The sequence below is a fragment of the Diabrotica virgifera genome, chromosome 5 (assembly GCF_917563875.1).
Source record: "Diabrotica virgifera virgifera chromosome 5, PGI_DIABVI_V3a".
Classification (NCBI taxonomy): Eukaryota; Metazoa; Arthropoda; class Insecta; order Coleoptera; family Chrysomelidae; genus Diabrotica; species Diabrotica virgifera.
In genome coordinates this window covers 233,540,509-233,556,241 of record NC_065447.1, presented here as the reverse complement: position 1 = coordinate 233,556,241, position 15,733 = coordinate 233,540,509, and the positions used below count along the sequence as shown (strand labels likewise).

The 15,733-nt window shown below is 31.5% G+C and overlaps 1 protein-coding gene across 1 annotated transcript in view; it reads left to right on the top strand.

The window, feature by feature from the left end:
• The window catches only part of LOC114334329 (uncharacterized), a 32,207-nt gene extending 17,779 nt beyond the window's left edge, over nt 1-14,428 (top strand). The window contains exon 4 of the mRNA XM_050650863.1: nt 13,430-14,428. Within this exon, the coding sequence (XP_050506820.1) occupies nt 13,430-13,644 (215 nt within the window). The 3' untranslated portion in view covers nt 13,645-14,428. The remainder of the gene's footprint in view (nt 1-13,429) is intronic.
• Nucleotides 14,429-15,733: the final 1,305 nt, after the last annotated feature.

Sequence of the window (15,733 nt, the reverse complement as noted above, 5' to 3'; positions counted from 1 at the left end):
CAGAATCAGAACGATTTCCAAACGATCAGAATCAGAACGATTTCAAAATACATCATTCGCGAACAATTTTTTTTTTCATAGAGAGTTTGAAAAAATGTCTCTTTTAATTTTTTTCCTGCAAGCGGATTTAAAAATAATATTACCATTATTCTGATATCTTTAAGTCTAAATTTGCGGTTTTAAGAAGTTTTATGGGTTTTTCATGATTTACTTTGTCAAAAGCTTTTAAAATGTCGATTAAACATAATTATAAACACGTCTTAGCTCATACAGTGGATCCCAAACCCTTTTTTCAGTGCGTCATTAATTTTGATGTCATATAGCATTTTAAGATTGTCGCATATCATTACACGACATTTTAGATAAATCTAATAGTTGTCAGAATATTTATATGTATCTAAACATCAGTATTTATACAAATATTTGCCAGAATATTATTATTTAATAGTTATTTATGATATAATTGTTAAAAATACACGTTTAAGGCACGCATGTGAAAGTTTGCAGAATGAGCGATAGCGAGTTCTGCAATTCACATGAGTGTCTTAAAAATGTACTTTTTAACACGCATATCATGCAATATTTTTTCTACAAACGTAATTACAGGACAATATCTACAAAAACTTTTACTTGAACGTGACTGACATTCCATTTTCATATTTTTTTGACATTACATCAAAATTGTCTATACCTATACGGTCAATACGAACTGCAGTGCACTAAAAATATTTTAAAGCACTAGTGCCTTAAAGTAGCATTTTTAACGCTCGTATGGAGTGCTAAAAATTGCATTTTTAACACAGTTGTAGAAACAATATTGTAATGTAAAAATAAATAAATATAAAATAAAATTTCACTAGACCATGTCCGAATATACCAATGACATAAAATATTTATATTTACGTCGCTGAAAAATACTAACCTAGAAATTACAATTACCATTTTACCATATGATATTGTAAAAATACTGTCACGATCGATTACTTTTGTGTCAAATTACCTTTATTCGCGTCATTGATTGGTTATCTATTTATAGTCCAGAAAGCCACTGCGCATCCGCTAGGAAAAATATTCTAATTCGGATTTTTTGCACAATCTTACTCAAAAAGGGCCCCTTTTAACAAATTTGCATGTTGCCAGGACCAAAAGTTGGTAAAAAATTTTTTAAACGTTTTTTTTTTTTGTTTTTTTCCTAAAATTATTTTTTTTGCATGGAACAAAATTTTTTTAGATTTTTTGGATCATTCCAATCAGAAAAGGTTTTTAGTGACTTTTTTCTAAAGTTGATAGTTTTTGACATATAAGCGATTAAAAATTGAAAAATTGCGAAATTGGCCATTTTTAACCCTTAAAAACTATGTAAAAAACTGAAAATTTGAATGTTGCTAAGGTAGGTACATATTCCTTAAACATCGGTTGATGAAATCCCGAAGAGGTTTTTGCAATACAGTATTCAAAACTTCTTTGTTTTTTAATTGATAATCAAGCGTGCGCGACACTATTTCCCACCGTTGCATGTGTATACAATATGGTGCAAATGAAAGGAATAAATTCGTTATTTCATAAACCGGCGACTTTAAGGAAAAATCCTGAAGCAGGTCGATTTTTATTTTTAAGTTATGATATTGTGGCATATATGATATACTAGTGACGTCATCCATCTGGGCGTGATGACGTAATCGATGATTTTTTTAAATGAGAATAGAGGTCGTGTGCTAGCTCATTTAAAAGGTTCTTCAATTCTCTATTAAGTAATATAAACATTTACATAATTATTTATACAGGGTGTCCAATAATTTAATTTTTTTGTCAATTTGCCAAATGATTTAATTTAATATAAAAATTTTGGACATAAAAGGTATAAATAATTATGTAAATGTCTATATTACTGAATAAAGAATTGAAGAACCTTTCAAATGAGTCAGCACTCGACCTGTATTCTTATTTAAAAAAATCATTGATTACGTCATCACGCCCAGATGGATGACGTCACTAATATAATATATATGCCATAATATCATAACTTAAAAATAAAATTCGACATGTTTCGGGATTTTTCCTTAAAGTCGCCGGTTTACGAAATAACGAATTTATTCCTTTCATTTGCACCATATTGTTTAACCCTTTGTGGGCCAGTGGTCCCATAGTGGAACCACAATTTCAAGAATTTTTATCCTACTGTCCCGGTAAGCGTCGGCCGGAACCACAGACAAATTCTTTAATCCCCTCCCTTACACTATCGGCCATGCATACGATCAGGTTTTGGTTGGAGCGCTTTAGTGTGTTCTAGTAGGTGATTGATGTGACACATTTTTCGCTATTTTGCGCGCCAACTACTAAAATTTCTACTGAACGTAAACAAATTGATAATGGCAGGTAAGAACAGCTAAATTAGGTAATTTTGATGGTTTTAAAGGGATCGTATACAATTTATTCTGATATTTTTGTATATTTTATATTTTCAAGTCGTCTAAAAGGTGTGGTTCCGTATGGACCCACAAGTACTTTTTATTATTTTTTGTTGTTGTTTTTTATTTTGGGACAGACAACGAAGGCAGAAGGTCTAAATACTTTGTGTACCGTGGCTGTCTAAAAATTGAACTAGAGGTTCTTCTTCTTTTTGATGTGCCTATCCGTGACGAATGTTGGCGATCATCATGGCAATATTTATTTTAACCAGGATGTTCTTCTTCTTCCTGGACCTCGCTTTCCAAATATTTTTCCTTGCAGGATGGCTTGTAGGACTAAAGGTTGGGGAGGGGTAATATATTGATACGGGATTTGAAAGACTTTACAGTTCCTGAACATTTTTTTCATTTTTATTACAGAAAGAAAACAATGGACAATAAATAATTTAGAAGCTATGGGTAATGATGGTGTATTTGCTTTGATTGAGGAAATACCATCTGACGGAGAGTCAGAAGCGTCAGATATTGATTCTGATGTTGAGGATCTTGGAAATAGTGAACCAGATAACGGCATCCCGGGCACTCAACATTCATTGGAAGAAATGAATCAAATGGTTGACGAAGGTGAACATGAAAAAGAAAATAACGAAAGTGTTTTCAGTGATTCGGATGATTGTACGCCGCTATCTGTTTTTGGGAAAAGGAAAAGAAAGCTTACAAAACAAAAACAAACTGCAAGGAAAAAAAATAATAATGTACATGCAAAGAAAAATGAGATTGTCAAATGGTCAGAAAATAGTCAAACTTATTACAAGACACCTTCATCTTTTGTTGAAGAAGTGGGTCCTGACATACCGGATTTACCGGAAGATCCGTTGGAGTTGTTCATGTTGTTATTTTCAGAGGAGCTGTTAGATATATTAGTGTTTCAAACAAATCTCTATGCAACCCAAATGAATCAGGGAAATGCTAACAAATTTACTCCCACTAATCGCGAAGAAATGAAGTGTTTCCTGGGGATAAACATTCTGATGGGAATAAAGCATTTACCAAGCTACAAGGATTACTGGTCTTCGAGGACAGATCTACGTGATGGTTTTATTGCATCTTATATGTCTCGCAATCGATTCAGTTGGTTACTGGGACATATTCATTTAAATGATAACAGTCTTGAACCGAAAAAAGGTGAAGTTGGCTACGACAAATTGTATAAAATGCGACCAATGCTCGATAGGTTATCTGACAATTTCATTCGATATTATAAGCCAAGTGAATGCCAGTCAGTAGATGAGTCAATGATTAGATTCAAAGGTAGAAGCATTTTACGCCAGTATATGCCCAAGAAGCCTGTAAAACTGGGCTACAAAGTTTGGATTCGTGCTAATGAATCTGGTTTTGTTTCAGAATTTCAAATCTACACTGGTAAAGTTAACAACTTACCTGAAAAAGGCTTAGGTGCACGGGTTGTAAAAGACCTCACAAGCAGTCTTGCTGGAAAATGCCATAAAATATTTATGGACAATTATTTTACTTCGTATGATCTTTTGGAACAACTTAGATCCAAGTATATATATATGGATGTGGAACAGTAAAAGCTAATACTAAATATTTGTCAGAATGTAATTTTCTAGAGGACAAAATCATGGAAAGGGGAGACACTCAATGGAAGATAAGTGATGTTGGTGTACTTGCTGTGAAATGGATGGATAACAGAGCAGTTTATTTTATGAGTAATTTTCATGATCCTACTGATGTTAAACTTATTTCAAGGTAACAAAAGGATGGCTCCAAAGAAAATGTTACTTGCCAAAATTTGGTCAAAGATTACAACGAGCATATGGGTTATGTGGACAAGTCAGATATGCTCAAATCTTGTTACGAAATTAACCGCAAATCCAAGAAATGGTGGCCTAGAATATTCTGGCATTTTGTTGACTTAACGGTTGTTAATGCCTTCATTATTTTTAAAGAACGATCTGGTGGTGCATCAACACTTTCTCTAAAAGAATTTCGGTTAGCAGTTTCTGCAGGACTTATGGGTACTCCTTCGCTTACTCAGAAAGGAAGAAAATCGTCCGGTTCTGAGGTAAATAAATTTAAAATCTGCGTTCCTATTGAAATACGCACCAACAAGTCGGAGCATATGCCAATACATGGAACCAAAGTAAGATGTGCTCGATGCAGTACAAGAAACCAACCTCATCGAACGAGGTGGCATTGCACTGTATGTAAGGTGGGACTATGTTTATCTGAAAAAATCAATTGTTTTTTAGAATATCATAAAAAATAAAGTGAACTTACCTCCTTTATGAATATTTATTATCATTTTATAAAAATTGAGATAGTACTAATCAGTACCAGTGGTTCCACCATGGAACCACCTCCAAACTAAACCACCCCTTATATAAAAAAAATTTAATTGACACTTGACGTTATCTTTTGTATCACTGTATCCCTAACTTGTAATAACTTTGCAGTTTTTTGTTTAATACTTAATTCGGTCCGCAAAGGGATACACATGCAACGGTGGAAAATAGTGTCGCGCACGCTTGATTATCAATTAAAAAACAAAGGTGTTTTGAATATGGTATTGCAAAAAACTCTTCGGAATTTCATCAATCGATGTTTAAAGAATATCTACCTACCTTCGTAACATTCAAATTTTCAGTTTTTCACATAGTTTTTGAGGGTTAAAAATGGCCGATTTCGCAATTTTTCAATTTTTAATCGCTTATAAATAATGTCAAAAATTATCAACTTTAGAGAAAAGTCACTAAAGACCTTTTCTGATTGGGATGATCCAAAAAATCTAAAAAAAATTTGATCCATGCAAAAAAAATTATTTTAGGAAAAAAACAAAAAAAAAAACTTTTAAAAAATTTTTGACCAACTTTTGGTCCTGGCAACATGCAAATTTGTTAAAAGGGGCCCTTTTTGAGTAAGATTGTGCAAAAAATCCGAATTAGAATATTTTTCCTAGCGGATGCGCAGTGGCTTTCTGGACTATTAGAGTATTGTAATCGCCACCAAATAATACATTTATAAGTATAAGTTGTTTTAATATGCAAATACCCGTCAAGAAATACATAATTTTCTTAGTTCAATGTATAATAATCACAGAGGTACGTTTTTTTCTGTCACTTCCAACTGTAATGCATTAGAGAAAATTCGATATCTGTGGCGCACTAAAAAAAGGGTTTGGGATGATCCGTATCTATATATCTATGTGTAATCACCTGTAGGGAAAAACACCGTCACGCGTGCCAAAGCTTCTTTTAAGCCAAATTGAATGTCAGTATGTCAGCAATTTATTTATTTTATTTTGGTTATGCAAAATTTTTGTAAATATATTTGTTGGGATGATTGCAATAATTAATATACAGGGTGGTTCATCTTACTCGCCTCGGTCTCTGTACGGAAAACCACTTGATATTTTAAAAAAATTTCTTCACAGAAATATACAGGGCCATTAATACTACAATATAAAAATAATGTGAAATATAAAGGGTACTTCAAAAAAGAGTGGTATATCAAATTAATTTTTTTTTTTGGAATGCCCCATATGTTATGACATTATTGAATTAACCTTAAAAATAAGCTATACTTTCATATGGGTTCCCTATACCTAAATACAGGGTGTTTTGATTTATTTCGATTTTTATAAAAATGTAAGGTTTTAGAAAAAAGTAAATATCTACGAATCTAAGAATCAATAACAAATTTTTTCTTGGATCTTAATAATAGACTATTTAGAATACTTAAACAGATGCTTATTGCAACAAAATTTCTTACAGGGTGGTCAAAATATGAGATTGTTCTAATAACAAATTCAAGCTGTAATAAGTTACTTATTTTAAATAGAACACCCTATATCTTACTAGTCTATCGCGTAAGAAATTTACTTAGCTTTCAATTTGTACTAGGGTTTCCCATACCTATCTTTTTACAGGGTGGTCAAAATATTAGATTGTTCTATTAACAAATTCAAGCTGTAATAACTTAGTTATTTTAAATGGAACACCGTGTATCTTACTAGTCTATCGCGTAGAAAATTTACTTAGCTTTCAATTCTTATTAGGGTTTCCTATACCTATCTCCCTTCATTTTTTAAACATTTAAACATTTCCTAATTTGTAAGCTTTAAAAATTAGAATTAAGTGCCTATGTTGTGGTTATGTACAACATATCACTAACACCGGCAATATACTTAGATATCTTGGTCAAGATACTTTAATTAATAAAATTCACATTTTTATCATTTAATCGCACAGAGTGTTCTTATTTTAAATGACATACTTACTCGATATTCTATTCTTTATAATGGAAGATATTTAAAATCTCTTCAATTCCATGTAAACATTCCCAATACACATGTTATTCTGTAAATTATATAAATTTCCATGTTATTCTGTAAATACCCATTTTTACATATTTTTGTACAATAGGCTCGTTTTCGTCAAAGTAACCATTGCATTTAATTGTTTGTAATTGCGATTCAAAGATTCAAACAAGAAGTGGTGTTCTTAAATTTACTTAATAACCGTTGGGTTAAGATATGTAAAATACTTATACGGAATGAAATATAATTTAAATATCTTCCAGAATACGGCATCTAATATAGGGATGCAGTTTAATATAAACATTTTCAATGTCACATGTAGGCCAAAATCAACTAAAATAATACAACACTCTGTGTGATTACATGATAATGAAAATTTTATTAATGACAGTATCTTCTCTAAGTATATTGCCGGTGTTGGTGATGTGTTGTACATAACGACTTAAGTACTACTTCATTCTAATTTTTAAAGCTTACAAATTAGGAAACCTTTAAATATTTAAAAAATGAAGGGAGATAGGTATATTAAACCCTAAAAAGAATTTAAAGCTAAGTACAGCTAAGACTAGTAAGATACAGGGTGTTCCATTTAAAATAAGTAAGTTATATACAGCTTGAATTTGTTAATAGAACAATCTAATACTTTGACCACCCTGTAAAAAGATAGGTATAGGAAACTCTAATACAAATTGAAAGCTAATTAAATTTTCTACGCGATAGACTAGTAAGATACAGGGTGTTCCATTTAAAATAAATAAGTTATTACAGCTTGAATTTGTTAATAGAACAATCTCATATTTTGACCACCCTGTAAGAAATTTTGTTGCAATAAGCGTCTGTTTAAGTATTCTAAATAGTCTATTATTAAGATCCAAGAAAAAATTTGTTATTGATTCTTAGATTCGTAGATATTTACTTTTTTCTAAAACTTTACATTTTTATAAAAATCGAAATAAATCAAAACACCCTGTATTTAGATATAGGGAACCCTTATGAAAGTATAGCTTATTTTTTAAGGTCAATTTAATAATGTCATCAGATATAAGGCATTCCATAAGAAAAATATGACTTTGATATACCATTCTTTTTTAGAGCACCCTGTATAATTAAGATTATTTTTAGATTGTAGTATTAATGGTCCTAAATATTTCTGTGAAGAATTTTTTTTAAAATATCAAGTGGTTTTCCGTACGGACACCGAGGCGGATACGATAAACCACCCTGTATATTCATCGCAGGCTTTTGAACGTGGTTTTTTTATGGGTAGTGTGGTAAGGAATTATATTCAAAAATTCCTACTTTGGTTGTAACTAAAATTGACATCTAAAAAACAAAACCTTATTTTTGAAAATGTATAAACATTTTCAATTTTTTTGCAACCTGAAAATGCAGCAGCATTATACTCTAGTTAAATCGAAGAGTGTAGGAAGAGTCTATACCGGCTTCGGGGATTTTTCCCCCTCATCATTAGTCCCATATCCTGTTCATGGGACTACTGATGAGGGGATAAAATCCTCGAAACCGGTATAGACTTTTCCGGCACTCTTCGATTTAACTAGAGTATAATGCTGCTGAATTTTCAGGTTGCAAGAAATTAAAAATGTTTATACATTTTTAAATTCATTTACTCTTTTGTGGATTACTGAGAAAGCTTTCTCGTTGGAACTTTACCACGCTGAGCAGATGGGACGTGAATTATTTAAAATTCCCTCATCTTAATGTTCGCCTCGGTACCCGTATGATTTATAATTTTTGAAAGTCGCGGAGGTAGTAAGCAGAGAGTTTCCATGTGTTGTCAATCTAGTTAGGGGAGTGCAATTAGAACGAAAACATGCATTGCTTCTGAAAAATTCAAACAAGCTTATATTTTTCTAAAACTTTTTTGTTAGTTTATATACATGTTAAAGTAAAAAGTTCTACTCGCGGATTTGGCCGCTAATTGTTTATTAATTGTTTAAACAATAACAATTGTTTTGTATTAATGATTTTAAATATATCGTTAAATTCATTATTTTATTTTGATCAAACATGTTTCTATTTTGTTTATGATTTATTACCAATTTTATTAAAAAAAAGTTTTCTTCATAAAATGCTCTGGACAGTAAAAAATTTAAAACTCAACCATCAGATATCAAATTTTATCAATTTTATACGAGTTATGTCAAAAATATGAATTTCGTTAAAGAGTAAAGTACCTTTATATTTCAGAATATCAAAAAATGCTATTATGAAAAGTTGTTTGAAATTAAAAACAATGTTTAAATATACAATTACATTATTCCAATCGAAATTTTTTTTTAAATTTTTTCTCAAATTACGGATACTCATCATTATTTTATTACAATTATGATAACTATTTTATTATCACTTTTACGAAAAAAAGTTATTCTTCATAAAATGCTCTCCCTGGTCTAGAATCTAGGATACAACCATCAGATATTAAACTTTTTTAATTTTATACGAGGTATGTAAAAAATATGAATTTTTCCTAAGAGTTAAGTGCCTTCATTATTGACAATATTTTAATTAGAAGGACGTAATTAAACACTAAAACAAGTTTTTTAATTCCAAACAACTTTTCTTAATAACAATTTTTGATATTGTGAAATTTAACGATACTTTACTCTTGAATGAAATTCATATTTTTTGACATACCTTGTATAAACTTCATTAAATTTGATATTTGATGATTGTATCTTAGATTATAATATACGATGCATAGTATTTTATAAAGAATAACTTTTTTTGGTAAAACTGATAATAAAAAAGTTATCAATAGGTTCCAAGTTATGCAGACATACTGTATAAGAGCTAAAAAAATTTTTTTGCTGAACATTTATTATTGTTGAAGTTTATTATTAAATGTGTTTTAGTTAAGTTTTCCAGAAAAAAGTTTTGATCACTTTATATAAACATTTTTTTAGCTGGTAATTTTCGGTTTTTGTATTACATTTTTGTTATCTTTCTTAATTTTCTCAACAAGAAATAGTCTATTTCATTTCTAAATTATAGTAATTCAGTGCATTTTAAAGATTACATCCTAAGATTTAAAAAAGTACTTATAAACCTGTAATAGATCTGTTCAAACTTGAGTAATACCGTCTTAAAGTGGTGGTCATTCTATAAAACTACGAAGATTTCAAAAAATACATTTTTTTTAGACGTCATATCATTTGAATTAAATTTTTGAGATTTTTTTTTTGAATAAAACATCATTTAATACCATGCTTGAAAGGTAAGTTGTGCAAAATTGAGGGTTTTATAAAAAAATTGTATTAGTTACACATTTTTAAATCATTTTTAAACAAAATTCATGTAAGGCTCACTTTCCGCCCCCACCGTACTTATGCCCATAAATTTTATTTCTTTTTATTATAACCATAAGATAGCTTAATTATTGTTCTTTTAGGTTCAATTTGTAAAATTTCATTTGATCCATTAGTTACAGAATTACATTAAAATAACTCAACCGTGCACTTCGCCGTACGCTAGTTTACAGTGCGCCAATGTTTGTGAGAAGGGTGACTTTAGCGTTTTAAATAAAAAATTATAGAAGATACAGATTTAATTTAAAAAATTATTTATATAAGGTTTTTTTTGTAAAATTTTCTGAATTTTTCAATGGTCAAGTCAGTTTTGTTCTTAAATTTATATTTTCGGAGTTATTTAAAAAAAACATCAAACTTCGTAGTTCATTTGTTTAATAAAAAATGAAGCACCCACTTCGCGAGTAGAACTTTTTGATATGTTGTTTATTAAACATGTTTTAATGAAATTACAAAAAGTTCTATCTTGTTGATTTTTTCCGAAGTGAAAATCTATATGCACTCCCCTAAGTGGTATGAGAACGATATTTATTGTCGTTTTCTTTACTACTGGATTGAGAATTTAGTTTGCTTATTTTTGTTGTTGAATTTAAAGTATTTGGATTACTGACTGGCCCTGATTGTTGCCGGTAAATCGTAGATAGCATCTACTCTCTCTTCTCTTCTTCAGCCTGTTTGCATCCACTCCTGGACAAAAGCCTCCCCATGAGTTCTTCACTCTTCTCTGTTCTATATGGCGCCATTTTGTGCTATTTGATGTCTTAGATCAGTCATGTCAAAGATACGGCCCGCGGGCCGCATCCGGCCCCCGGGCCATACCAATACGGCCCGCGATCGCAATGTGTCACAGAAAGAAGAATCATGTTTTTTAGAGCTTTTAGACTTCACTCGATTGCTTGAATAAAATAAATTTTTTCTTAATGTATTTTTATTATCCTTAGAAACTACCAAGATTAAAAATTTTAACATAATTTGGCAAAATCCGATCATTTTAGCAGTGGCTTAATATAATTTCATATATAGTGACATCGGCAACACTGCGAACTTAACTTAACGAACACATCACAGTCATCACAACACCACTGATATGTACTACGCTTAAAATGGCGACTCTGTACTTTTCAACTTCAAAGGCGGCATCAGGGAGTGTCCTTGCTGTTCGTTTATTATGCTGTGGTCTAGACTAGAACCTTCCTTATCGATATAAAAGAAGTGCGTCGACGTGTCACGTGAGTCAGTTGCGAAGTAGTGGTTGAGAAGGTATTGTACATTTGTTTGTGTCGTGCGTGTGCGATATCCATAATTGTGTCGAGTTCCATATTTGTTACGATTTCGGCATAATGTCACAAAAACGTAAAGTTGATAGTGAACGTAGAGTTTTTCAGTCTAAATGGGAAAATGCATATTTTTTCATAGAATGGAAAGGTAAACCACTGTCAAACAGTTGCTGTTTGTAAGGAGTTTAACTTGAAGAGACACTATGATACGAATCATAAATCAAAATTCGATTGTTACACTGAAAAAATAAGAATGGACAGATTGTCATCTTTAAAATCTAAACTTCAAGGTCAACAATCGATGTTTACTAAAGCTAATACTGAGAGCGAAGATGCCCTGAAATCAAGTTTTATTATTGCATTAGAAATCGCGAAGAGATCAAAACCTTTCACTGATGGTGATTTTATTAAAGACTGTATGTTGAAAGTTGCCGATGTTTCATTTCCATTTCAAAAGTCAATAATTCAAAATATTTCGCTGTCAAGAAACACTGTTGCTTCAAGAATAAATGATTTATCTCAAAATTTGGTTCTTCAACTGAAGGAGAAAATTAAGGAATTTACAAACTTTTCACTGGCTGTTGATGAGAGCACTGATACTGTTGATACAGCTCAACTTGCTGTTTTTATACGAGGTATTAACAGTAACTTTGAAATAACTGAAGAACTATTAAAGTGCGTTCCATTGACAGGTACTACAACAGCAAATGATATTTATTCTGCATTGGAGCATTTGATGGCAGAATATGGACTCGATTGGAATATACTTAGCAGCACAACTACGGATGGCGCTCCTGCCATGGTTGGCCAACATTCGGGCGTTGTAACTAAATTAAAACAGAAAACATCAGGAAATTTTGTGGGATTTCACTGTATAATTCACCAGGAATCATTGGCATCCAAACATTTAAAAATGGACCATGTCATGCAACCTATAATTAAAATAGTAAATTTTATAAGGAGCAGAGGACTAAATCACCGACAGTTCAGGCAGTTTTTACAAGATTTGGACGAAAAGTTTTCTGATGTCCCTTATTTCACCGAAGTTCGTTGGCTCAGTCGAGGAGTAGTTTTAGAAAGATTTTTTGCATTACGTGACCCTATTCAAGCTTTCATGTTAGAAAAAGGCAACCCAATTGATTATGACAATGACTGGTGGGTTGATTGTGCCTTTTTGGTAGATATGAATAAACACTTGACTGATCTGAATGTAAAGTTACAGGGTAAAAATCTGATTGTCACTTAAATGTACTCATGTATTCAAGCCTTTGAAACAAAGTTGAGGCTGTGGGAAAATCAGGTAAAAAATCAAACTTTGGATCATTTCCCTCATTTAAAATCATTTGGCACAGTGGATCAAAAAAAATTGGATCAATATTCTCAACTTCTGCAAAATCTTATCACGGAATTCAACAATTGTTTTGAAGACTTCCACAAAATGAATGAAATGGAATTCCCAATTTTCAACAATCCATTCAATTTTGAAGCTTCACAGGCACCAGTTCATTTGCAAATGGAGTTGATAGATCTTCAATCGGACAGTATTTTGAAAGAAAAATTTAAAGAGGTGAACGCACTTACATTTTATACACAATATTTCAAGAGTTTGGATAACTACCCGGAATTAAAAAAGCATGCAGCACGCATTCTGTGCATGTTTGGTAGCACCTATTTATGTGAGCAGATGTTTTCCGTCATGAAAATAAATAAGAACAAACATCGCACAAGACTTACAAATGAACATCTCCAATCAATTCTTAAAATAAATACAACGAATATGATACCTGACATCAATGAGCTTGTCACAAACAAGAGAAGTCAGGTATCTGGATCCTCGAGCTCAAAATAATTACCCTCTTTTATAACTTTGATATGATTTTTAACAACCGTATATTATAAGTATACTATTAAATAAAATGTTATAATAATTCAGTACATTTTTTTTTATTTGAATCTGGCCCGCCGACACATTCTGAATTTAATATATGGCCCTCTGCAAAATTGAGTTTGACACCCCTGTCTTAGATAGTATAGAATTGAAAGAAACGAATACGTCAATAACAGATTTTCTTTTTTTAGGAACCAAAATGGATCTCAGAAGAAATCATCCCTCACATATCACAACTGAGCAGGGAGAAGAGTTAGCTAGAGACATTAACGCTCACGGTTTTATTGAAAACTCATCCAAGACTATGAGCTTTATAGATGCCACATTCCAAATGGCTATTTCGGCTGTTATGTATAATAGTAATTACCTTAAAGTGAAAAGGGAATCATCGTGCATATGTTTATAAATTATGAAAATCATTTTAAGAATAAATACTAAGGGTCGATTTCTCATACCTGCGGTAATCTACGGTTCAGTTGAACCAGGTTCATCGGTGATCTACGGTTTTGTTGGGAATGCATTTCTCATTGCGCGTTCATGTCAGCGCTCGTTCTACAGCTTTCGAGAAATGCCAATAGATGGCAAAAGGTAAAAAACTGTCGCCATTTTGAACTACGTTTTTTATGCTATTTTTGAATAAAGTTAAATTTAAGTATTTATAGTCAAATAGTCATTTTAATAATTATAAATAAATATTATAAAAACAACAATAATGTTATCATTTATCGTTAGGCTTAATATAATAAAATGGGATATATTTATATATGACAGCGTTTCATGTTAATACAACGCATGCGTAGTCCATGAAATCATCTGAACTGAGTTCTGAAATCTTTGAACGGCCGAATTCCACCGTTCAAGTTTAAACTGCCATCGGTTGAACGTGCGAATTGAGAAAGACGATTTTGACCTTAAACTGACGTTTACTAGAAGTTCAGGTTAAACTGGAGTTGAACTCGATATGAGAAATTGCCCCTAAAACGTATTTTTAATGAACCTATTTATGCATATTATTAAAAGATTTCAGTTAGAAAATTAATCTATTACTGAGGATAACGTATTATCTGTATTAATATTAGAAAATTAATCTATTACTGAGGTTAACGTATTATCTGTATTAATGTCTTTATTTGCCTTTTAAGCAGGTATATTAATAATAGCATTGTTTAAATAAAGTATTATCTTTGTAAGGTTTATTATTGACAAATTTATATTGTCAACCCCAACTAGATGCAATAATGCGAAGTAGAGATGCAAAATCGTGTACAGATGCATATAAAGCAAATTACTGAGAACTCACTAGAGTTTAATAGACCAGCATTTCTATGTCTAATTAACTTGAAGAAAGCATTTGACAAACACTCAAAGATGTTATCCATGTTTTGTATAATAAAAAATTCAAAAAAATACAAATAAGATCATTCTAGGTACCAGGAAGCAAAAAAATGGAAAGACTGTATAAGAAAAACAACCCGTACATGAGAGATGATAAGGGGATACTATTAAATGCGCCGGAAAAAATAATGAGATATGTATTGGCAAAACTATTTTACAGAACTGCTAAATAAAAGCGAAATACAAAAGGAAACAAACCATGAATTTGAAGATGATCAGATAGCAATAGAAATACCCACAGAACAAGAAAGGGAACGAAATAAAGAGTCCAAGAATAACAGAAATATAGGACGAAACGATAAAACCAGGAGGGAAAACACAACAAATAAAGATATGTGATGTGATAAAAAGAATATGGCAAGTAAGAAAAATGCCAGAAGAGTGAACCAAAGCAAGGATATGCCATATACATAAAAAGGCGATATAATTCTATGCGAAAACTATAGCGGCATTGCGCTACTAGAAATACATAGTTTACAAATTCTTGGCCCAAAGTATAAGAAAAAGGTTAAATCAAGATTCGAAAAAAATATTGAGAGAATACCAGGCAGGTTTAAGCAACATACCAACGACGGACCAAATTTTTTCCTTTAAATGAATCAGACTACCCGTTACGAATATTAAACAGTAGTATATATGATTTGTTCATCGATTTTAAGCAGGCCTACGACACATTAAACAGACAGCAGATGTACGAGATGATGAAAGAACTGGGGCTATCAAGTAAAATTGTCAGGATGGTAAAAAAGACGATTGAAAACACAACAAACGAAGTAGCAAAGGGCATGCATCCTAAAAGTTTGAAACCAAGGAAGGATTATGACAAGGAGACCTATCAACAGACACTATCCACAACTACATTCAATCTGACATTCGAAGGAATAATCAGGAAAAGCAGAATAAAGATGAAAGAAACAATATTTAAAAACGGCCACCAATGCATAGCATTTGCAGGTGATCTGACACTATTAGCAACAAGCAAGAAATAACTACAAAAGTTAATGAAAAGCATAACAACAGAAGCCAAAAAAAATTGGACTTAAAATAAATGAAGAAAAGACAAAGTATATAATGGGAGAGATCCAAAAAGGAAAAGAAAA